Consider the following 18,223-nt stretch of genomic DNA (forward strand, 5'->3'; position numbering starts at 1 on the left):
CCTGCCACAGTCCCTGTCATTCCGGGGTCCACAGGAGGCCCCCATTCTAGTTCTGTTTGATGGAGGGTTGAGTGGCATGCCTCTGTGTTGGTACCCTTCCCTTTTGGTTCATCTCCCTCTGGAGCTTTAGCGGGTTAATATAGAGTGTGTTGGGAGACAGCCTTCCGTGAATCCTGCACAGTGTGTCCAAGCCATGCTGGTGATGACCGAGTTGCTGTGCCTGCGTCCAGTGAGTAAGGTGATCTAGCTTGGTGTGTTGTACTGGAGGCCGGGTTCATTGCAGAGGTGGCGCAGGGTTAGATTTTGACGTCTGTCCGGGACTCAGGCTTTTCCTCAGCCTTTGTTCCAGAGCATTGGGGTGACAGTGGAAATGTCTCCGCTGCCGGAAAGAAAACACAATTAGGAATGGCGTTTCAGTAGGCGGTTCTGCCTTTCATCTAAAGTAATAACAGCCAAGTATTCTGGAAGAATTGAGAGTCTAGTAGTCATTCTTGAAAGCAAAGTCTTTTCTGCCAAAACAGTAATACGTTTTATTTTTTAAAAACTTGAAAATACAAAAGAATGCCACCACATAACCCCACAGTGCAAAGGTCAGCACTGTTAACACTTTGGAGTTTGTTTCCCTTTCAATTTTTACATACATTTTTAAATGAAATTGAATTTAGGTACATTTTAGAATGGAATTGAAATGCTAACAATAATAAACATTTGTTGAAACCATTCAGTGTGCCAGGAGGTCACACTTGAAGAGGTGAACAGTTTACATACATTTTCTCATTTATTCCTCACAACTCTTTGAAGAGTCATTATCTCCATTTTCAGAAGAGAAACTGAGGCACAGAGAGGCTAAGTCATTTTTCCAAAGTCACACAGCTCTTAAGAGTGGTGCCAAGATGGAAACCAAAGCAGTCTGTTTCCAGAGCCCTTGGTCTTCTTATGATACAGTACTGTCTCACAGTAATGGTAGCTTGGATTACATTTGATGGAGTTGTGCAGTGTTAGTTCTGAATTGTCTGGTTCTGTCTCCTTGTTCTATAGATTCAGAAATGGAAGCCCATAGAGGTGACTCAATTTACCCAAGAAAACATACCTAGTAAATATCAGCGCCCAAACAGGAACACAGTGTCCTGATCCACACAGTGTACATTGAGTCTAGATAATCAGAAACCTTTGTCCTCCCTATGTCCTAACCCTGAAACCAAGCTGCACTGTGTAGTGTATTATATAGGGTCAGTGCCAAGTCTAGATTAAACGAAGGGTGGAGGACTCTGACAGCTTTCTTCTAGCACTCACACGTAATTTCAGTTTGTGTTCAGGGAATTTACAGGCATCTAACAACAATGGGTACAGGTGTCTCTCAATTATCCTATGCAGTGCTAGGGTTATAAAAGGGCAAAAGGAGCAGCCCGTAATAGTTCCAACTTTATACCCTCATCAAACATTTTTAACTGAGATTTGCTGACAAGCAGTAAGATTGATTGATTTGGGGCTTTAAATGCTGTTGCTTTCTCCAACCTGGATTCTTGAGAACATGCCAAGCATTGTTAAATCGTAAAGTAAGTCAAAAGTCATTTGGCCATTTGTGCATATCCTGTGCATGCAAGGCTGTCCTGTAACGAGAGGTCTGTGAGAGCATGAGGCTTTGCTTGAGACTCAGAGTTGGATGACCAGCCCTGGTGCAGCTGAGAATTAAAGGAGTAAGAACAGGTGTTGACTTACTGCTCGGTTTGGTAAAGGATGAAAACCTTTCTACCTCTAGATGTTGTTGTGGACTTCTCAATAGAGAATGCCAACCAGATTTTAAATAACTTAGTCTCGTCTTATCTGTGAGCTCCAGGAGGGCGAAGATAAGTTCTTATGAAACTCACAAACAGTGCTGAGTGAAAAATGATAAGAATACATGTATACAACAGGCAAAACTAATATATGCTGTTTGAAGTAAGGATCATGGTTGCCCCTGGAGGTGGAGGTGATGTCGTTGTGATTGAAGGAGGACACAAGGGAGGCTTCTGTTTTATTTCTTTTCTTTTTTTTTTGAGACAGAGTCTCGCTCTGTTGCCCAGGCTGGAGTGCAGTGGGGTAATCTAGGCTCACTGCAAGCTCCGCCTCCCGGGTTCACGCCATTCTCCTGTCTCAGCCTCCCGAGTAGCTGGGACTACAGGCACCCGCCACCTCATCTGGCTAATTTTTTGTATTTTTAGTAGAGACGGGGTTTCACTGTGTTAGCCAGAATGGTCTCAATCTCCTGACCTCGTGATCCACCTTCCTTGGCCTCCCAAAGTACTGGGATTACAGGCGTGAGCCACCACGCCCGGCCTGTTCTATTTCTTTAACTGGCTGCTGGTCACACATTGTGTTCAGTTTGCAAAAATTCATCGAGTACTTATTTCACTTTGTACTTATTTAATGTACTCTTTTCTGAGTATAAATTGTGCTTCAATTAAAGTTTAAAAGACCTTATTTGTATTTGTGTATCTTGTTGCACATTGATACTCGGAAAAAAATCTCTGTTTAGTTGAATCGGTTTCAAATGGTGCCGGATTTATTATCCAGGTATTGGGAAACCGTCTTCACCTGGAATTGTCAGGGCTATGCCAGCACAACCTCTGAGGTTATTTTTTGGCTCAATGGAAATGTGTCTTAAATGATTCCAGGGTAGACTCCTTGGAATAAAGAATGATGGCACTTTGGTTCAGTAGACAACCATTTACTGACAGCCTCCTAGGAGAGTACTAGAACTTCAAGTTGGCTACAGCTATGACATCATGCCTCCCCAAAGGAGCGTGCAGTCTGCAGGGGGTTAAAGTGCATGGGTGGTGATCAAAGGAGGAGTCAGGAAGTGCCACAAGACAAGCACAGAGCAACAGGCGTGTCACAGAATGGAGGGGGCGTTCCACCAGAACTAGGAAAAGCTTCATGGCAGAAGGGGCATTTGAAATGGGTTTGTTTGTTTGTTTGTTTGTTTGTTTGAGACGCTGTCTCACTCTGTCACCCAGGCTGGAGTGCAAAGGCGCCATCTTGGCTCACTGCAACCTCCACCTCTTGAGTTCAACTGATTCTCCTGCCTCAGCCTCCCGGGTAGCTGGGACTACAGGCGCGTGCCACCACGCCTGGCTAATTTTTTTGTATTTTTAGTAGAGACAGGGTTTCATCATATTAGCCAGAATGGTCTCGATCTCCTGACCTCATGATCCGCCCACCTCAGCCTCCCAAAGTGCTGGAATTACAGGTGTGAGCCACCGTGCCTGGCCCTTGAAATAGGTTTTAAAGGATATGTAGCATTTCGATAAACATAACTAAATGGGTGGCAGGCATTGTGAATATCATGCATATGAGAAAATCCATAGAAAATTCATATACATTCTGGGAATGTAGGTTGTATGATTCACTTAAGATAGTCTTAAGATAGGCCTGAAAGGTGGGCATAAGGCCCTTCCTAATGCCTGCTAAATGGAATCATATGCCAGGTTATATTATTTCATTTAGTAGCCATTAGAAAGCCAAAGGAAGTTTCTAAGACATAGAGTAGCATGATCAGATATAATATCTCCAGTAAAATCAAATTTCTAGCCTCAGTGATTGTACAGTTACCATTAATTACCTATCTGCCCAAAATAAACATTTTCTAAGTTTCATGCATTCTCTGTTGCTATAATTTGAACCTGTTCCTGTTTGGGTCCACTAATGAGCCACAGGTACATAGATTCCTTGAGCTTCCTGTGGTCGACCCTCTAGGATTTAAAGAGTATTGTATACCTTCTTTATTCCCTATCCCCATCCTTCCCTCTTGACCAAGTGAAGTCACAACTTTTTTATCCTTTTTTCATATATCCTGTTTTCCAGTCTTGTAGCGATTGGGCATTTGCTTCCTTCCAGCTTTTCCTATATGGTGCTTCTCTGCCAGATAAAGTAACCAGTGTCTGTAATTAATGACAACATCGTGCATTGGAAAAGAGGGGCTAAGAGCTAATGCTAACGAATGTAAGTTGTGGAGGAAGCCTGACCCGCCCATCTGGGATGGTGTCCCACTGTGCTGCTGTGCTCCCTCCTCTGGAAAAAAGCACTGGGCAGGATTTATTATGTGGTGAAGTGTTAATACCCGTTGCTGGATATGGTCCATATTCGAGTCTGTTCTCACATTGCTATAAAGAAATACCCGAGTCCTGATACTTTATAAGAAAAGAGGTTTAATTGGCTCACGGTTCTGCAGGCTGTACAGGAAGCATGGCTTCATCTGGTCCTGGGGACGCTGCAGGGAGCTTTTACTCATGGTGGAAGGCAGAGCAGGAGCAGGCACTTCCCATGGCGAAAGCAGGAGGATGCGGGCAAGAGAGGGGAGGTGCTACACACTTTTAAACAACCAGATCTCACGAGGATTGACTACCATGAGAACAGCAGCAGAGGGATGATGCTAAACCATTCATAAGAAATCCGTCCCCATGATTCAATCACCTCCCACCAGGCCCCACCTCCAACACTGGGGATTGGAACAGTTGAACATGAGATTTGGATAGGGACACAGATCCAAATCGTATCACTGAGTGTGAAATTCATTAATTTTTTACTAATTTTTTTGCTATCAGCCCACTAATTCCTTAAAATAAGGTAACATACTGAATATTGTCTTGCTTCTCATTTGATTTCTATTAAGACTGTATATCAAGTCATTATTCTAATCAAAGGGATATTGACAAATGAGATGCTTCAGTTTGGATCTTAAGAATTGCTTGTAGGTTGTGTTTGAACTCTACAAAGAGCTGTTTTTCATCCTCTGGGGATATCAACAATGGAGTGACCTGACATGGAAAGAGGATTACAGTTAGGATGACTTGGATTCAAATCCTGGCCTTACCCCTCGGTTTCTACATGTTTATGAATCTAGCATGTTCTTTGTCTGGCATGGTAATGAAGCGAGACAAGCCATGAGAGACATCCATGGACCCTGGCATATGATCTGCTTCTGCCTTTTCCTTTTAGAGCACAAACTTGCCACCCGCTTCACTGGGAAACTCAACACTGCCTTGCAGTTCTTTTCCCTAAATGGCCCTTGAATGAGAAAGCTGTTTTATGTGGTCTGAGTTTTATCATTATTTTATTATTATTTTTTTGAGACAGAGTCTCACTCTCTTGCCCAGTCTAGATAGAGTACACTGGTGTGATATCGGCTCACTGCAACCTCCACCTTCCAGGTTCAAGTGATTTTCCTGCCTCAGCCTCCCGAGTAGCTAGGCTCACAGGTGCCTGCTACCACGCCCGACTAATTTTGTATTTTTAGTAGAGATGGAGTTTCACTGTGTGAGCCAGGCTGGTCTCAAACTCCTGACCTCAGGTGATCCACCTGTCTGGGCCTCCCAAAGTGCTGGGATTACAAGTGTGAGCCACTTTAGCCAGCACCCCGCCCCCTTTTTTTTTTCTTTTTAATATCACTGTGGTGTGGTTTGGGGTTGTTTCCATATATAAATACTGTTGTATTACCCAGTTATTAAAGTTAATCTTATACCCTATTATTCTATCATATCTATTTAATGATTCCGTTAAGAAAATAATATTCTTGTTTGATGGATGTACCTGCTCGTATATTTTTTCCTATTTTTCCCCATCTTTTTTTTTTTTTTTTTAAAGATTCTGCTTCTATTAAGTGAGTGAGTTCTGAGTTAGATGTGTTCCCCATAGTGGTGAAGTTCCCAGTGAATGGGGCGTGGCAGGCATCCCAGTTACCTGGGCACTTTGGGAAACCAGGACTGACTGGTGACCTCATTCTATTTTGCATTTTCTACCCTGGGAGCCAGGTTACTGTCTCATCACACAAAAAAGTGGATACCCTGGAAGATCCAAATCTCACAGCTACTTAGTGTAGATGGATGCAGGAAGGAGCCAGGCCGCCCCTATGTTCAACTGGAGGGAACAGCACGGTTGCTTTATCCTGTGACACTTGTAGTTCGAAAATCTGGGACTTAATATATGTATCTTGTATGTGCACAGATTCTATCACAGTAATTATCTCTTTGACTTCAAATTTTCATGTGCTTCTTTCCTGTCTCTTTCAGGTAGAACGTCATGACATGAATACCTTAAGCCTGCCCCTGAACATACGCCGAGGGGGGTCAGACACCAACCTCAACTTTGATGTACCAGATGGCGTCCTGGACTTCCACAAGGTCAAACTCACTGCAGACAGCCTGAAGCAAAAAATTCTAAAGGTAACAGAGCAGATAAAAATTGAGCAAACATCGCGCGATGGGAACGTTGCGGAGTATCTGAAACTAGTGAACAGCGCGGACAAGCAGCAGGCGGGACGTATCAAGCAAGTCTTTGAGAAGAAGAATCAGAAATCAGCTCACTCCATCGCCCAGCTGCAGAAGAAGTTAGAGCAGTATCATCGAAAGCTCAGAGAGATCGAGCAGAATGGAGCCTCCAGGAGCTCCAAGGACATTTCCAAAGACCACCTGAAGGATATACATCGCTCTTTGAAAGATGCCCACGTGAAATCTCGAACTGCTCCCCATTGCATGGAGAGCAGCAAATCGGGCATGCCAGGGGTCTCGCTTACTCCACCTGTGTTTGTTTTCAATAAATCCAGAGAGTTTGCCAACCTGATCCGGAATAAGTTTGGCAGCGCCGACAACATTGCTCACTTGAAAAATTCCTTAGAGGAGTTTAGGCCAGAGGCGAGTGCCAGGGCCTACGGCGGCAGCGCTACCATCGTGAACAAACCCAAGTATGGCAGTGATGATGAATGTTCGAGTGGCACGTCAGGCTCGGCCGACAGTAACGGAAACCAGTCGTTCGGGGCTGGTGGAGCCAGCACGCTGGACAGCCAGGGGAAGCTCGCCGTGATCCTGGAGGAACTGAGGGAGATCAAGGATACCCAAGCTCAACTGGCTGAGGACATCGAGGCGCTGAAGGTGCAGTTTAAGAGAGAATATGGTTTTATTTCCCAGACCCTGCAAGAGGAAAGATACAGGTATTTCAAAGTATTCCACTGGCATGTTTTTTAACTTTTAATTTTAGTGGGTACGTGATAGGTGTAGCATTCTTTTTAGAAGGATGAGTTACTACAGAGAGATTATCTGCTTGAAATGAGAATGCCTTATGGTTGTATTTTCAACAAATATGGATATGGATTAAAAGGCATTTAGCAATCAGTACATCCCTAATGTATTGATACATCCCTCTTCCGAAAATCTGAAATCCAGAATGTTCCAAAATCTGAAACTTTTGGAGTGTCAATACAGTGCCACAACTAGAAAATTCCACAAATAAAAACACAAACTTGAGGCACAAAATTATTTAAAATACAGTACATTTTACCTTCAGGCTGTGTGTTCATGGTGCATAGGAAACAAATGAATAGCGTCTTTAGACTTGGGTCCCATTTTTGAGGTATCTGCTTATGTATATGCAAATATTCCAAAATCTGATAAAAATCAAAATCTGAAACACTTCTGGTCCCAAGCATTTCAGATAAGGGATACCCAACAATTCCATCTTTCATGATTCTAAGTTTTATAATTTGTGGCCTTTAGCTGACAATTTAGAGAAGGATTTATGTGTGGGTCCCTTAAATTATCAGATACAGGCAATGACTCACATGCATCTTAAGATTCTGATTCAGTAGACTTCCGTTATAGTGTCATTACACTAATTCAGAGTTCTGTATTTGATTTCCCTCTATAACAACTATCAAGTAAAAAACACTTATGCATTACCCAACAAAGTTAATTTTATTTAGTACATCAATCTTGAAGTCCTTATGTAATGTTTTGTTGTTGTTGTTGAGGGGCAGAGGGGTTTGAGATGGAGTTTTCACTCATTTTCCCAGGCTGGAGTGCAGTGGTGCAGTCTTGGTTCACTGCAACCTCTGCTTTCCGGTTTCAAGCAATTCTCCTGCCTCAGTCTCCCAAGTGGCTGGGATTACAGGCGCCCGCCACCATACCCAGCTAATTTGTATATTTTTAGTAGAGATGAGGTTTCACCATGTTGGCCAGACTGATCTCCAACTCCTGACCTCAGGTGATCCACTTGCCTTGGCCTCACAAAGTGTTAGGATTACAGGCATGAGTCACTGCACCCGGCTGAGGTTTCAAATATGAGAAAAATCATCTTCAGTGAAAGGGGCAGGGCACAGGAATGAGAATCTTTGTACTTCTGTTCCTTTAGATTTGTACTTTTTGTTTGTTTGTTTGTTTGTTTGTTTGAGACGGAGTCTTGCTCTGTCGCCCAGGCTGGAGTGCAGTGGCGCGATCTCGGCTCACTGCTCCGTCTCCCGGGTTTATGCCATTCTCCTGCCTCAGCCTCCTGAGTAGCTGGGACTACAGGTGCCCACCACCACGCCCGGCTAAGTTTTTTGTGTTTTTAGTAGAGGTGGGGTTTCACCATGTTAGCCAGGATGGCCTTGATCTCCTGACCTCGTGATCTGCTCGCCTCAGCCTCCCAAAGTGCTGGGATTAGAGGCTTGAGCCACCGCACCCGGCCTAGATTTGGACATTTTGAAACACCGTGTGGTAAGCCATCTATAATTCGTAATAAGCTTAATTTTGTATTGTCACTTAGGTTCCAAGAGCTGAAATCCATAATCAGTGTGTGTTTGCGTGCTGGGAAATAATAGAGTTGACTCCAGAGTAGAAGGTGATACTAAAAGCATGGTGCTTTCCCTGTGGATTCTCTGGCCATGAACCACAGCAACAGTGTCAGAGCAGAAGAGGGAGAAGGCACCACAGACACCAGAGGTCCTGGCCCTCCATTAGCAGGATCCCACAGAGCCCTATCTCCTGCCTGACCCTGGCAAATGCATCAGCTGATGAGCTCTATCTTGAGGTCACTGCAGCTAGCTAAGGTGCTAGTCTGACCCTTGTGCACCGTCAGTGGCAAGGACGGAGAGTCAAGACCCCAGAGACTGGATCTTTCCAGAGCTGGGACTCAGTGTTATGCAAAAGCTCATTTCCCACAGCTTAGCCTTACTCTTTTAGAAAAACAGCCCATCAGGGGATGAGAGCAAGCCAAAAGGTAGTGGCCCAGGAAAATGGAAAGGACATCGTCTTGCAGTGTGCTGTGAAATGTCACACTCGGAATCGGCTCCTCTCTTTTAAAGGTATGAGCGACTGGAGGACCAGCTGCATGACCTGACGGACCTGCATCAGCATGAGACGGCCAACCTGAAGCAGGAGCTGGCCAGCATTGAGGAGAAGGTGGCCTACCAGGCCTACGAGCGCTCACGGGACATCCAGGTACCCTTCTCTTTGTGATTAGACACAGGCCTGGGCTCTTCCCTGGCCTTAATTCATTTACCAATCTAAATGTTTATGCCAAAGTCCTAGAGGGTTTCTGGCACCTGGGACAAAATGTTTTCTCTGCACAAACATTTTGTCTGCGCCACGTTAACCCCACTAGTTCATGTTGTAGACATTAGTAAGTAAAAACACAATATTCTTTTTTTTCTTTTTCTTTTTCTTTTTTGAGGTGAGTCTCGCTCTGTTGCCCAGGCTGGAGTGCAGTGGGTGATCTCGGCTCATTGCAACCTCTGCCTCCTGGGTTCAAGCGATTCTCCTGCCTCAGCCTCCTGAGTAGCTGGGACTAGAGGCACACGCTACCACACCCGGCTAATTTTTTTGTATTTTTAGTAGAGATGAGGTTTCACCATGTTGACCAGGCTGGTCTCAAACTCCTGACTGCAAGTGATCCACCCACCTCAGCCTCCCAAAGTGCTGGGATTACAGGTGTGAGCCACTGAGCCTGGCTAAGAGACCATATTCTTTACACTTTCTGTCTAAATCAATTAACAAGTATTTATTATCCACCCCAAGCCCATCACCACCAAAACTGTAAAATGTAAAAGTAGGAGACAAAGTCTGGCTTCAAGAAGCTCACTGCCTAGGTGGAGAGTGTGGGATAGCGCAGCTGCCAAAGAACTCAAGACAGCACACACATGGTCCAAGTTCCATGACACGGACTCTGTGAGCCACAGACATTTAGCCATATGGTGCCCAGCAAGCTGTGGACTGTGGGAGCAATCAGTCATTTAGTGGCAAAACATTTCCACGTTCAGTCCGACGTCTACCGTATCAGTTTTGTGGCCCTGAGTAAGACTTGAGCCTATTCAGTCATCTGTAAAATAATAGCATTCACATGGCCGGGCGCGGTGGCTCACACCTGTAATCACAGCACTTTGGGAAGCCAAGGCGGGTGGGTCACGAGGTCAGGAGATCGAGACCATCCTGGCTAACACGGTGAAACCCCATCTCTACTAAAAATACAAAAATTTAGCCGGGCGTGGTGGCACGCGCCTGTAGTCCCAGCTACTCGGGAGGCTAAGGCAGGAGAATCGCTTGAATCCAGGAGGCAGAGGTTGCAATGAGCTGAGATTGCACCACAGCACTCCAGCCTGGACGACAGAGCGAGAGTCTGTCTCAAAAAATAAATAAATAAAATAATAATAGTAACATTGGTATTTGTAAGAAATTAAAGCACTTCAGTGCATACTGTGTGATCAATACTAGCAAGGCACTTCAAAGGTTTCTGTTTTTCCCATTTACTTCTCAGCAACCCTTTAAGGTAGTTTCTGTTATTATCCCCACTTCTCAGATATGGAGACCGAGGCACAGCAAGGTTAAGGGGCTTAAACAAGGTCTTGCAAATCATCCTTAAGGAAGGAATGTAATTGAATGTCCTGGAGAAGGCGGGACTGGAAGCAGTGGGTAGGATCTGGGTGGATGGAAGGAAAGGATAATGGGATCAATATAAACAAAGTCGTGCTCCAGTATTTCCTAATGTGATCCTAGCACGTAGTGAAACAACCCCAAGTTCCTTGATTGCCTTAAAAAAAAAATTGCCCAGGGCTGGTGGCTCACACCTATAATCCTGGCACTTTGGTAGGTTGAGGCAGGAGGATCACTTGAGGCCAGGAGTTCGAGACCAGCCTGGGCAACATAGTGAGACCCCCTCGATCTCTAAAAACAACTTTTTAAAATTAGCTGGGTGTGGCAGTGTGTACCTGTAGTCCCAGCTACTCAGGAGTCCAAGGTGGGAGGATGGCTTGAGTCCAGGAGTTCAAGGTTATAGTGATTGTGCCAAAGCACTCCAGCCTGGGGGGTGACAGAGTAAGGCCCTGTGTCTCTTAAAAAAGTACTCTTCAAGCAACGCCCAGCTTCATTTTTATGGATTTTCTCTGTGGACAGTAGTCATTTTCTCCAGCTCTAGGAAGGCTGAAGGCTGTGAGTCCAAGCCCCACTTTACAAGGGAGAAAATTAAACATAAAGATAGCACTTTCTCCTGCAGTGTGTGAGCTGGAGTTTCAACTGGCCACATTTCATTCCACTCTGCTGAGGGCTGAGCCTGTGCTAATCCCAGATGCCTACTTGGACAATTCTGGGAACCAACACATTGGAGCTGATGGGAAATTCTGCCCCCAGAGACCACATCTCAAAAGACACACTTGGGAGGTTTCTGGCCCTGTTCTAGATTAGGCGAGTTCGCTTCACCACTGGCTAATTCAAGAAACTTGAACCATTTAAATGTTAAATGTTGCCAAGTGGGCGGGGTGCAGTGGCTCATGCCTGTAATCGCAGCACTTTGGGAGGCTGAGGTAGAAGGATCATTTGAAGCCAGGAGTTCGAGACCACCCTGGCCAACATAATTAGAAAAAAAAATTTTTTTAATTATTATAGCTGGACAGGGTGGCGTGCCTATAACCTTAGCTACTTGAGAGGCTGAGGAGGGAGGAGTTTGTGGTTACAGTGAGCTATGATCGCACCACTGCTCTCCAGTCTGGGCGACAGAGCAAGGCCTTGTCTCCAAAAAACAAACAAAAATGTTGCCATGTGAACAGTACAATTGCTTCACGAAGTCGTTCTATTTTAGAGCATGTTTCGAGTGTCACTGGGTGGTATATGAATGCATGGTTTTCTTATTTAGGGGATAGTTTGGGTTAATATTGTTCTTCTGTGTTTTAACAAACATATTTTAGTGGTGAAGGACAACAGATAAAGTGGGGAGGGATCACATAAAGGGAACTTAAAAATCCAGAGAGGTACATTTTGACATTTTCTGGTTTTATCTCTCACTCAAAAGTGCACAAAGGACATCTGTGTGAATGACTGGAGCGTCTTCCCTGTCATGATGGCTAGAATCCTAGCCCTCCTCACCTATGCTGTGTGACCCTGGATGAGTTAGTGCTCTGTGCCTCAGTTTCCTCCTCAATAAAATGGAAATATTAATGAGCTCTACCTCAAAAGGTTGTCAAGAAGATTAAATGGGATAATCATGTAAGGTCTTGAAATCTTTGCCTGGCACATAGTAAACAGTCAAAAAATAAATACTGGCCATTCCTTTTATTACATCTGGGAGTAGCCACATTCCTCAGGGCTTCTAGCAGTTGAGCCTTTTGACTTCATCTTTATTTCTTATCTGTTTTGTTCTTACAGACAGGGTTGCACAAAGGGAATGGGCTACCAGAGACAGAGAGGCTGTTGCCTGCAGGGATGCAAGGGTTTTGTCGTTTTAAACAACTGAGTGGTTTTTTAAACCCTGAATTCCCTATTAAAAACGTTTCAAGATAATCCCTTTTTCTGGTCATCATCCCCAATAAGTTAATGACTGGACCCAAGGAAGTACCAAAAATTGTGGAGCTGAATACTCGGGCTGCTGTGACTCAAATTCCTTGCAATTCACTGCTTAATTTTCTTGGATTTTTCTTCTCGTTAAAAAAATTTGACAGCAGTTGTAAGACAGTCCTGAGATCGGTCTACTTGTACATGTAATTCATCTTATAATCAAAGATTCATGGATTTTCCTAAAAGGTTGGTCCTTTGTCTTGTTCCATCCCCTTTTCTGTGCTACGCCTAAAATGGAGGAAACCTTGGACCCAAGTGGTTGAAAAGAACGCGTGATTTCTGGTACATGCCTGTTACTGTTGAAAGCCAGCACTTTCTAGAATGTGAAGATCTGAAGAAGTTTTATCCTTTTCGTTGGTAGCCTAGTATAATAGAAGTTACTATAGTAACAGAGAACCTGTTCTTTGGCCCATAGAGTTATTCAGCAGAAGAAAAGCAAATCAATCTTGGAGCCATTATGCTTGTTTAAAACCTGAAAAGATGACTGTATTTTAATTGAGCAAACACAGATTGGCACATGAGTTAGAACAGAGAGGGGCATATTGTACTACCTCTAGTTAGATCCTTTTCACCCAGCAGGCTTGGAGGTTTCTCTCTCAAGCCTCACTTTTTTCTTTTCTTTTTTTTTTTTTTTTTTTTTAAACCTTCTCTCTCTGTCGCCCAGGCTGGAGTGTAGTGGCACAATCTTGGCTCATTGCAACATCTGCCTCCTAGGTTGAAGCGATTCTCCTGCCTCAACCTCCTGAGTGGCTGGGATTACAGGTGCGTGCCACCATGCCCAGCTGATTTTTATATTTTCTTAGTAAAGATGGGATTTCACCATATTGGCCAGGCTGGTCTTGAACTCCTGACCTCAAGTGATCCACCCACCTCGGCCTCCCAAAGCGCTGGGATTACAGGCATGCCCCACTGTACCTGTCAAGCCTCACATTTTCTTACTGGCACCTAGCTGTCTCTTTCATATTCAGCCAGTGTGTGGCACGTGCTGCATGCCTGGCTCTGGCTCTGTGCTGGAGAGGACAGCAAATGCGAGATGCGCTAGTTCCTGTCCTCAGGCAGCATATGTCTCATGGTTGGGAAGGAGAGCTGAAGGGAGACTTGACCTCATCTCATGGATCAGGAAAGGCTTCCCCAAGGGTGTGGCAATCAAGGCAAGACCTAAAAAATGAGTGGGAGATCCACGGGTGAAGAAGGGACGGAGTGGGGGATGCACACATCTCAGGCAGAGTGTACTGAATGTACAGAAGCCCTGAGGTGAGTCTATGCTCCTTTTCAGAACTTAGAATAAAGCTGGGCATGGTGGCTCGCACTTGTAATTCCAGTCATTCAGGAGGCTGAGGCAGGAGACCAGAGGGTGAGGTTGAAATGAGCTCTGACTGTGCCATTGCACCCTAGCCTGGGCAACAGAGTGAGACCCTGTCTCTTCAAAGAAAAAAAGAACTTGGAAAAGGCCAGAGCACTATGACAGGGCAAGGGGCTGGCATGAAGTCATTGAGGGAGGAGAGGGAGCTAAACCTGGGCCTTGGAAGGCCTCAGAAGGCCATATTAAAGATTGGAAAGGTTTTATGAAAAGGAGTGATCAAGTATGTATCCTTAAAAGACCACTTGGGCGGCTCTGTGGAAAATGGATTCGTGAGGGTGGGGAATGAAAGGATATCTAGGGAAATTTGTGTAAGGTTATTGCAGGCAAGAAATCCCAGTGACTTAGATTGGGGTGCTGACCAGGTGGAGAGAACCGGACCAATTGAGCTAGAAACTGGATGTTGCCTCTGTGGCTGGGTGGCGGGTTGGATGAGAAGGGTGTCAGGATATGCACATTAGGCTTCTGGTATGAGGAACTGGATGGATCATGGTGCTCTGCTCTGAGAAGGACACTGGAAGGGAACAGGGTTGACTGCAGGTGTTGGGTAGCTGCAATACATGAAGTCACATTTGCATGTGTTGCATTTGAGGTGCTTTCAAGAAGCTCTGATGGAGATGTCAAAGAGGCACGGAGATCTGTGAGTCAATCTCAGAAGAGAGAACTGGCCTAGAGATTAGGTCAGTTGTAGTCATCTTGTGTCTTAGTAATTGAAGAGTTGGCATGGATGAGATCCAGGGAGATAGCCTCGGATGGTGTCCTAAGTAACACCTTGTTCAGAGAGCAGGCAAAAGCACAGTTGCCCCGCAGTCAGCCCCAGTCCCTGCCCCTCCCTTCTCTCGCCTTCCTCTGCCAATCTCTAACCGATGGACAAAATCTTTGAGCAGTGGAAATAAGGACTGGCCATTGGAGATCCCACACACTCCTTGGCTGAAGGTGGAGTAGTCACAGAGTGGAACCTCCCTCCTTCTCTGCTTTGTCCCTGATGGCACCAACAGGCACCAATATTTTATATCACTTTATTTCAAAAATAGGGAAAGTCAGGCTGAGCACGGTGGCTCACGCCTGTAATTCCAGCACTGTGGGAGGCCATGGCAGGCAGATCACTTGAGGTCAGGAGTTTGAGACCAGCCTGGCCAACATGGTAAAACACTGTCTCTACTGAAAATACAAAAATTAGGTGTGGGAACGTGCACCTGTAATCCCAGCTACTCAGGAGGCTGAGGCAGGAGAATAGCTTAAACCCAGAAGGCAGAGGTTGCAGTGAGCTGAGATCACGCCACTGCACTCCAGCCTGGGTAACAGAGTGAAACTCTGTCTCAAAAAAAAAAAAAAGATAAAGTAGGCTGGGCATGGTGGCTCACACCTATAATCCTAGCATTCTGGGAGGACGAGGCGGGCAGATCACAAGGTCAGGAAATCAAGACCATCCTTGCCAATATGGCGAAACCCCGTCTCTACTAAAAATAGAAAAATTAGCCAGACATGGCGGTGTGTGCCTGTAGTCCCAACTCAGGAGGCTGAGGCAGGAGAGTCACCTGAACCCAGGAGACGGAGGTTGCAGTGAGCTGAGATCGCGCCACTGCACTCCAGCCTGGCAACAGAGCAAGGTAACTACGTCTCAAAAAAAAAAAAAAAAGTAAAGTCAAAAAACTTAGCCATACTTCCTCATTTGTGGCATTTTGTGGTTGTGTCCACATGCTCTTCTACTCGTGAGCAAGAGGAAAAAGTGAGCCTGGCATTCTTGTTCCACATCTTTGTCTGTCACCCTCATCAGCAGTTTGGGGATTCGCAGCTGCCTGGGCATTGGGCTTTCGGAGCCGGGGCTTTTGTGTACAGCTGAGCGAGCACTCGCATGTTGCTCACGATCCCAACACCGTTTGACCCTTGCTGTCCCTCTTGCCCACAGGAAGCCTTGGAATCCTGCCAGACTCGCATTTCTAAGCTGGAGCTCCACCAGCAAGAGCAGCAAGCTCTGCAGACAGACACCGTGAATGCTAAAGTTCTCCTGGGGAAGTGCATCAACGTGATCCTGGCCTTCATGACTGTCATCTTAGTGTGTGTGTCCACCATCGCGAAGTTCGTCTCGCCCATGATGAAGAGCCGCTGCCACATTCTTGGCACCTTCTTTGCCGTGACTCTTCTTGCTATATTTTGTAAAAACTGGGACCATATCCTGTGTGCCATAGAAAGGATAATAATACCAAGATGAAGCCGCTGGTTCCTGCCTTCATGTTCTTTCAAGTTTTTATTTTAAAGAAAACTCTGTGCATACTACCAAATTTTACAATGAATGATTGTGCGGACTCGTGTGCAAGAAAAACTAGGGCTGTGTGGTGTAAATAACTACAATTCTCTTAACTCGGTAGCAGTTGCCAACTCAGTCCTTGTACTTTGTTAACACGAATCTATTTCAGAGCTCTCCTACCTTGCTCACTGCCTTAATCAGACCGATTTCCTGCCCACCTGACTAGCCCAGCGTGGTAAACCTCTGTATATCGAGACCTTGGCGTAATTGGTGATCCAGAAGAAAGGTCTGTCTCCTAAGTCTCTGTCAGAATGGAGCTTCACAATTGCTAATGGTTGTTTTCTGTGAGTCCTATAAAAAGCAAGGATATGCATGATTCAGGGAATGAAGAACCACAGGCTTGGGCAGTGTTAAACACTGTGGCCTTTGGTCCCCGTGTGATCCACCCTGCTTGTCTCCAGGCAACCATAGGTCCCGTCATGTACTCAGTGTCCACAGCGGTCAGGCGTTTGTGACCCTGTAAGATGGAAATCTTATCACACACCTGTTATCCAACAAGTCTACCTGAGGGGTTTTGTTACACTTTAAATGGTAAGACATAGGGATTTATGAATGGAGCTTTCCCTTTCTCATACGCAGGAAACAGACACCTGATTTTATCTGAACTGGCTAGCAAATGGCCAGCCTTCAGAGTGTGCAGGAATGTTTTCAGATCCCTCATCAGACTGTGACTTTAACATTAATTTGGAATCCCGTGAGCACTACTCTGGAGGTTTGTGTTTTGGCAAATCTTTTTTTTGTTTTGTTTTGTTGTTTTGAGACAGTGTTCTGCTAAATATTGCCCAGGCTGGTCGCAAACTCCTTGCCTCAAGGGATCCTCCCACCTCAACCTCCTGAGCAGCCAGGACTGCAGGCACAAGCCACCATGCCTGGCTGTTTTTTGGCAAATCTTGATTGTGATAAGCCCCCCTGGAGGATATGATTCACTTTATGTGATTCATTTTATTCACAGGTCTGTGAGGGACTGCAAAGCTTACTCAGGAAATGAAAACAAATGATGGTCATGTTGCAGTTTTTTCCTTGAAGGACGACGGAATCATAGCCTCTAAAGTTAAAGTGGACTGAGGTGTCAGAACACTGAAAGCATGAGGAAACGAGGACATGGGGTGTGACTGAGTGGCAGCTAGATTAGTGGGGGCAATTTACCTGGATGAAGATTGAGTGTCCTTTTCAAGATGTGAAAGGCTAGCAAGAATAAAATAAATAAGTCCAGTGTTTGAGCCAAGGTTGACCCCTGTCTCTTAACATCTCACTGAACGTAAGTCCTGAGGTACTAGGATGGCCACACTGCCTCTGCGCTGAAAGCATTCAAAAGTTCACATCCCTGTTTGGGGGATACCGTTCACCACCTTCAGCCTAGATGATACTTTCCTTTAAATCTGTGTCTCTGTGTATATCACAAAGAGGAAGATGTAAACAATGTTCATGGAAACTGCTGTTGAGCCCCTTGTCCCACCACTTGAGTGCACATTTTCTTCCAGAAGATATCAGGTCTCCTGGATTCAAATTAAGTGCAATATTTTGCAAACAGCTCTTCTTAGGGAAATCTCCTGAAGGAAAAAAATGTGACAGAATGTGCCATAGTCTGAGAGAATGGAATAGTTGAGCACTTAGTACAGAGTCCAGTGTGTATGAGTTGGACTTATGCAGCTCAAGCTTGCTTTTTTTTTTTAAGTGTGCAATTCAGTGGTTTCAGTAAATTCACAAACTTGTTCAACCATCACCACTATCTAATTCCAGATTCATGCTTTTTTAAACAATAAATGTCATTTCATGAAATCTTTGGTGATAAAGTATTTTGGATTCAGAGAAGAGGGAATTACCAGTCCCACTCCGATCTCATGACTGTCTCTCCTTTCATTGTCAGACTCCCCCTGGTCTCCCACGTTGATGTGTATATACTGATCGTTCAAGTCCAGGGGACAGATAAGGAGGCCAGGTGCAAGG

At 45.1% G+C, this 18,223-nt stretch overlaps 1 protein-coding gene across 1 annotated transcript; it reads left to right on the forward strand.

The window, feature by feature from the left end:
- Nucleotides 1-6,051: 6,051 nt before the first annotated feature.
- Nucleotides 6,052-17,736, forward strand: TMCC3 (transmembrane and coiled-coil domain family 3). The gene is made up of 3 exons (XM_011993156.1): nt 6,052-6,964; nt 9,092-9,227; nt 15,878-17,736. Exons 1-3 carry the CDS (start codon nt 6,063-6,065, stop codon nt 16,178-16,180), a joined length of 1,341 nt encoding a protein of 446 aa, XP_011848546.1. The 5' UTR covers nt 6,052-6,062; the 3' UTR covers nt 16,181-17,736.
- The last annotated feature ends 487 nt before the right edge of the window (nt 17,737-18,223 follow it).

The sequence above is a fragment of the Mandrillus leucophaeus genome, unplaced genomic scaffold (assembly GCF_000951045.1).
Source record: "Mandrillus leucophaeus isolate KB7577 unplaced genomic scaffold, Mleu.le_1.0 Scaffold427, whole genome shotgun sequence".
In the NCBI taxonomy this organism is placed as follows: domain Eukaryota; kingdom Metazoa; phylum Chordata; class Mammalia; order Primates; family Cercopithecidae; genus Mandrillus; species Mandrillus leucophaeus.

Coding starts and splice junctions, on each gene's coding strand:
- TMCC3 (XM_011993156.1), top strand. CDS start 6,063: ATGAATACCTTAAGCCTGCCCCTGAACATACGCCGAGGGGGGTCAGAC. Junction 6,965..9,091: donor CTGCAAGAGGAAAGATACAG/GTATTTCAAAGT, acceptor TCTCTTTTAAAG/GTATGAGCGACTGGAGGACC. Junction 9,228..15,877: donor AGCGCTCACGGGACATCCAG/GTACCCTTCTCT, acceptor TCTTGCCCACAG/GAAGCCTTGGAATCCTGCCA.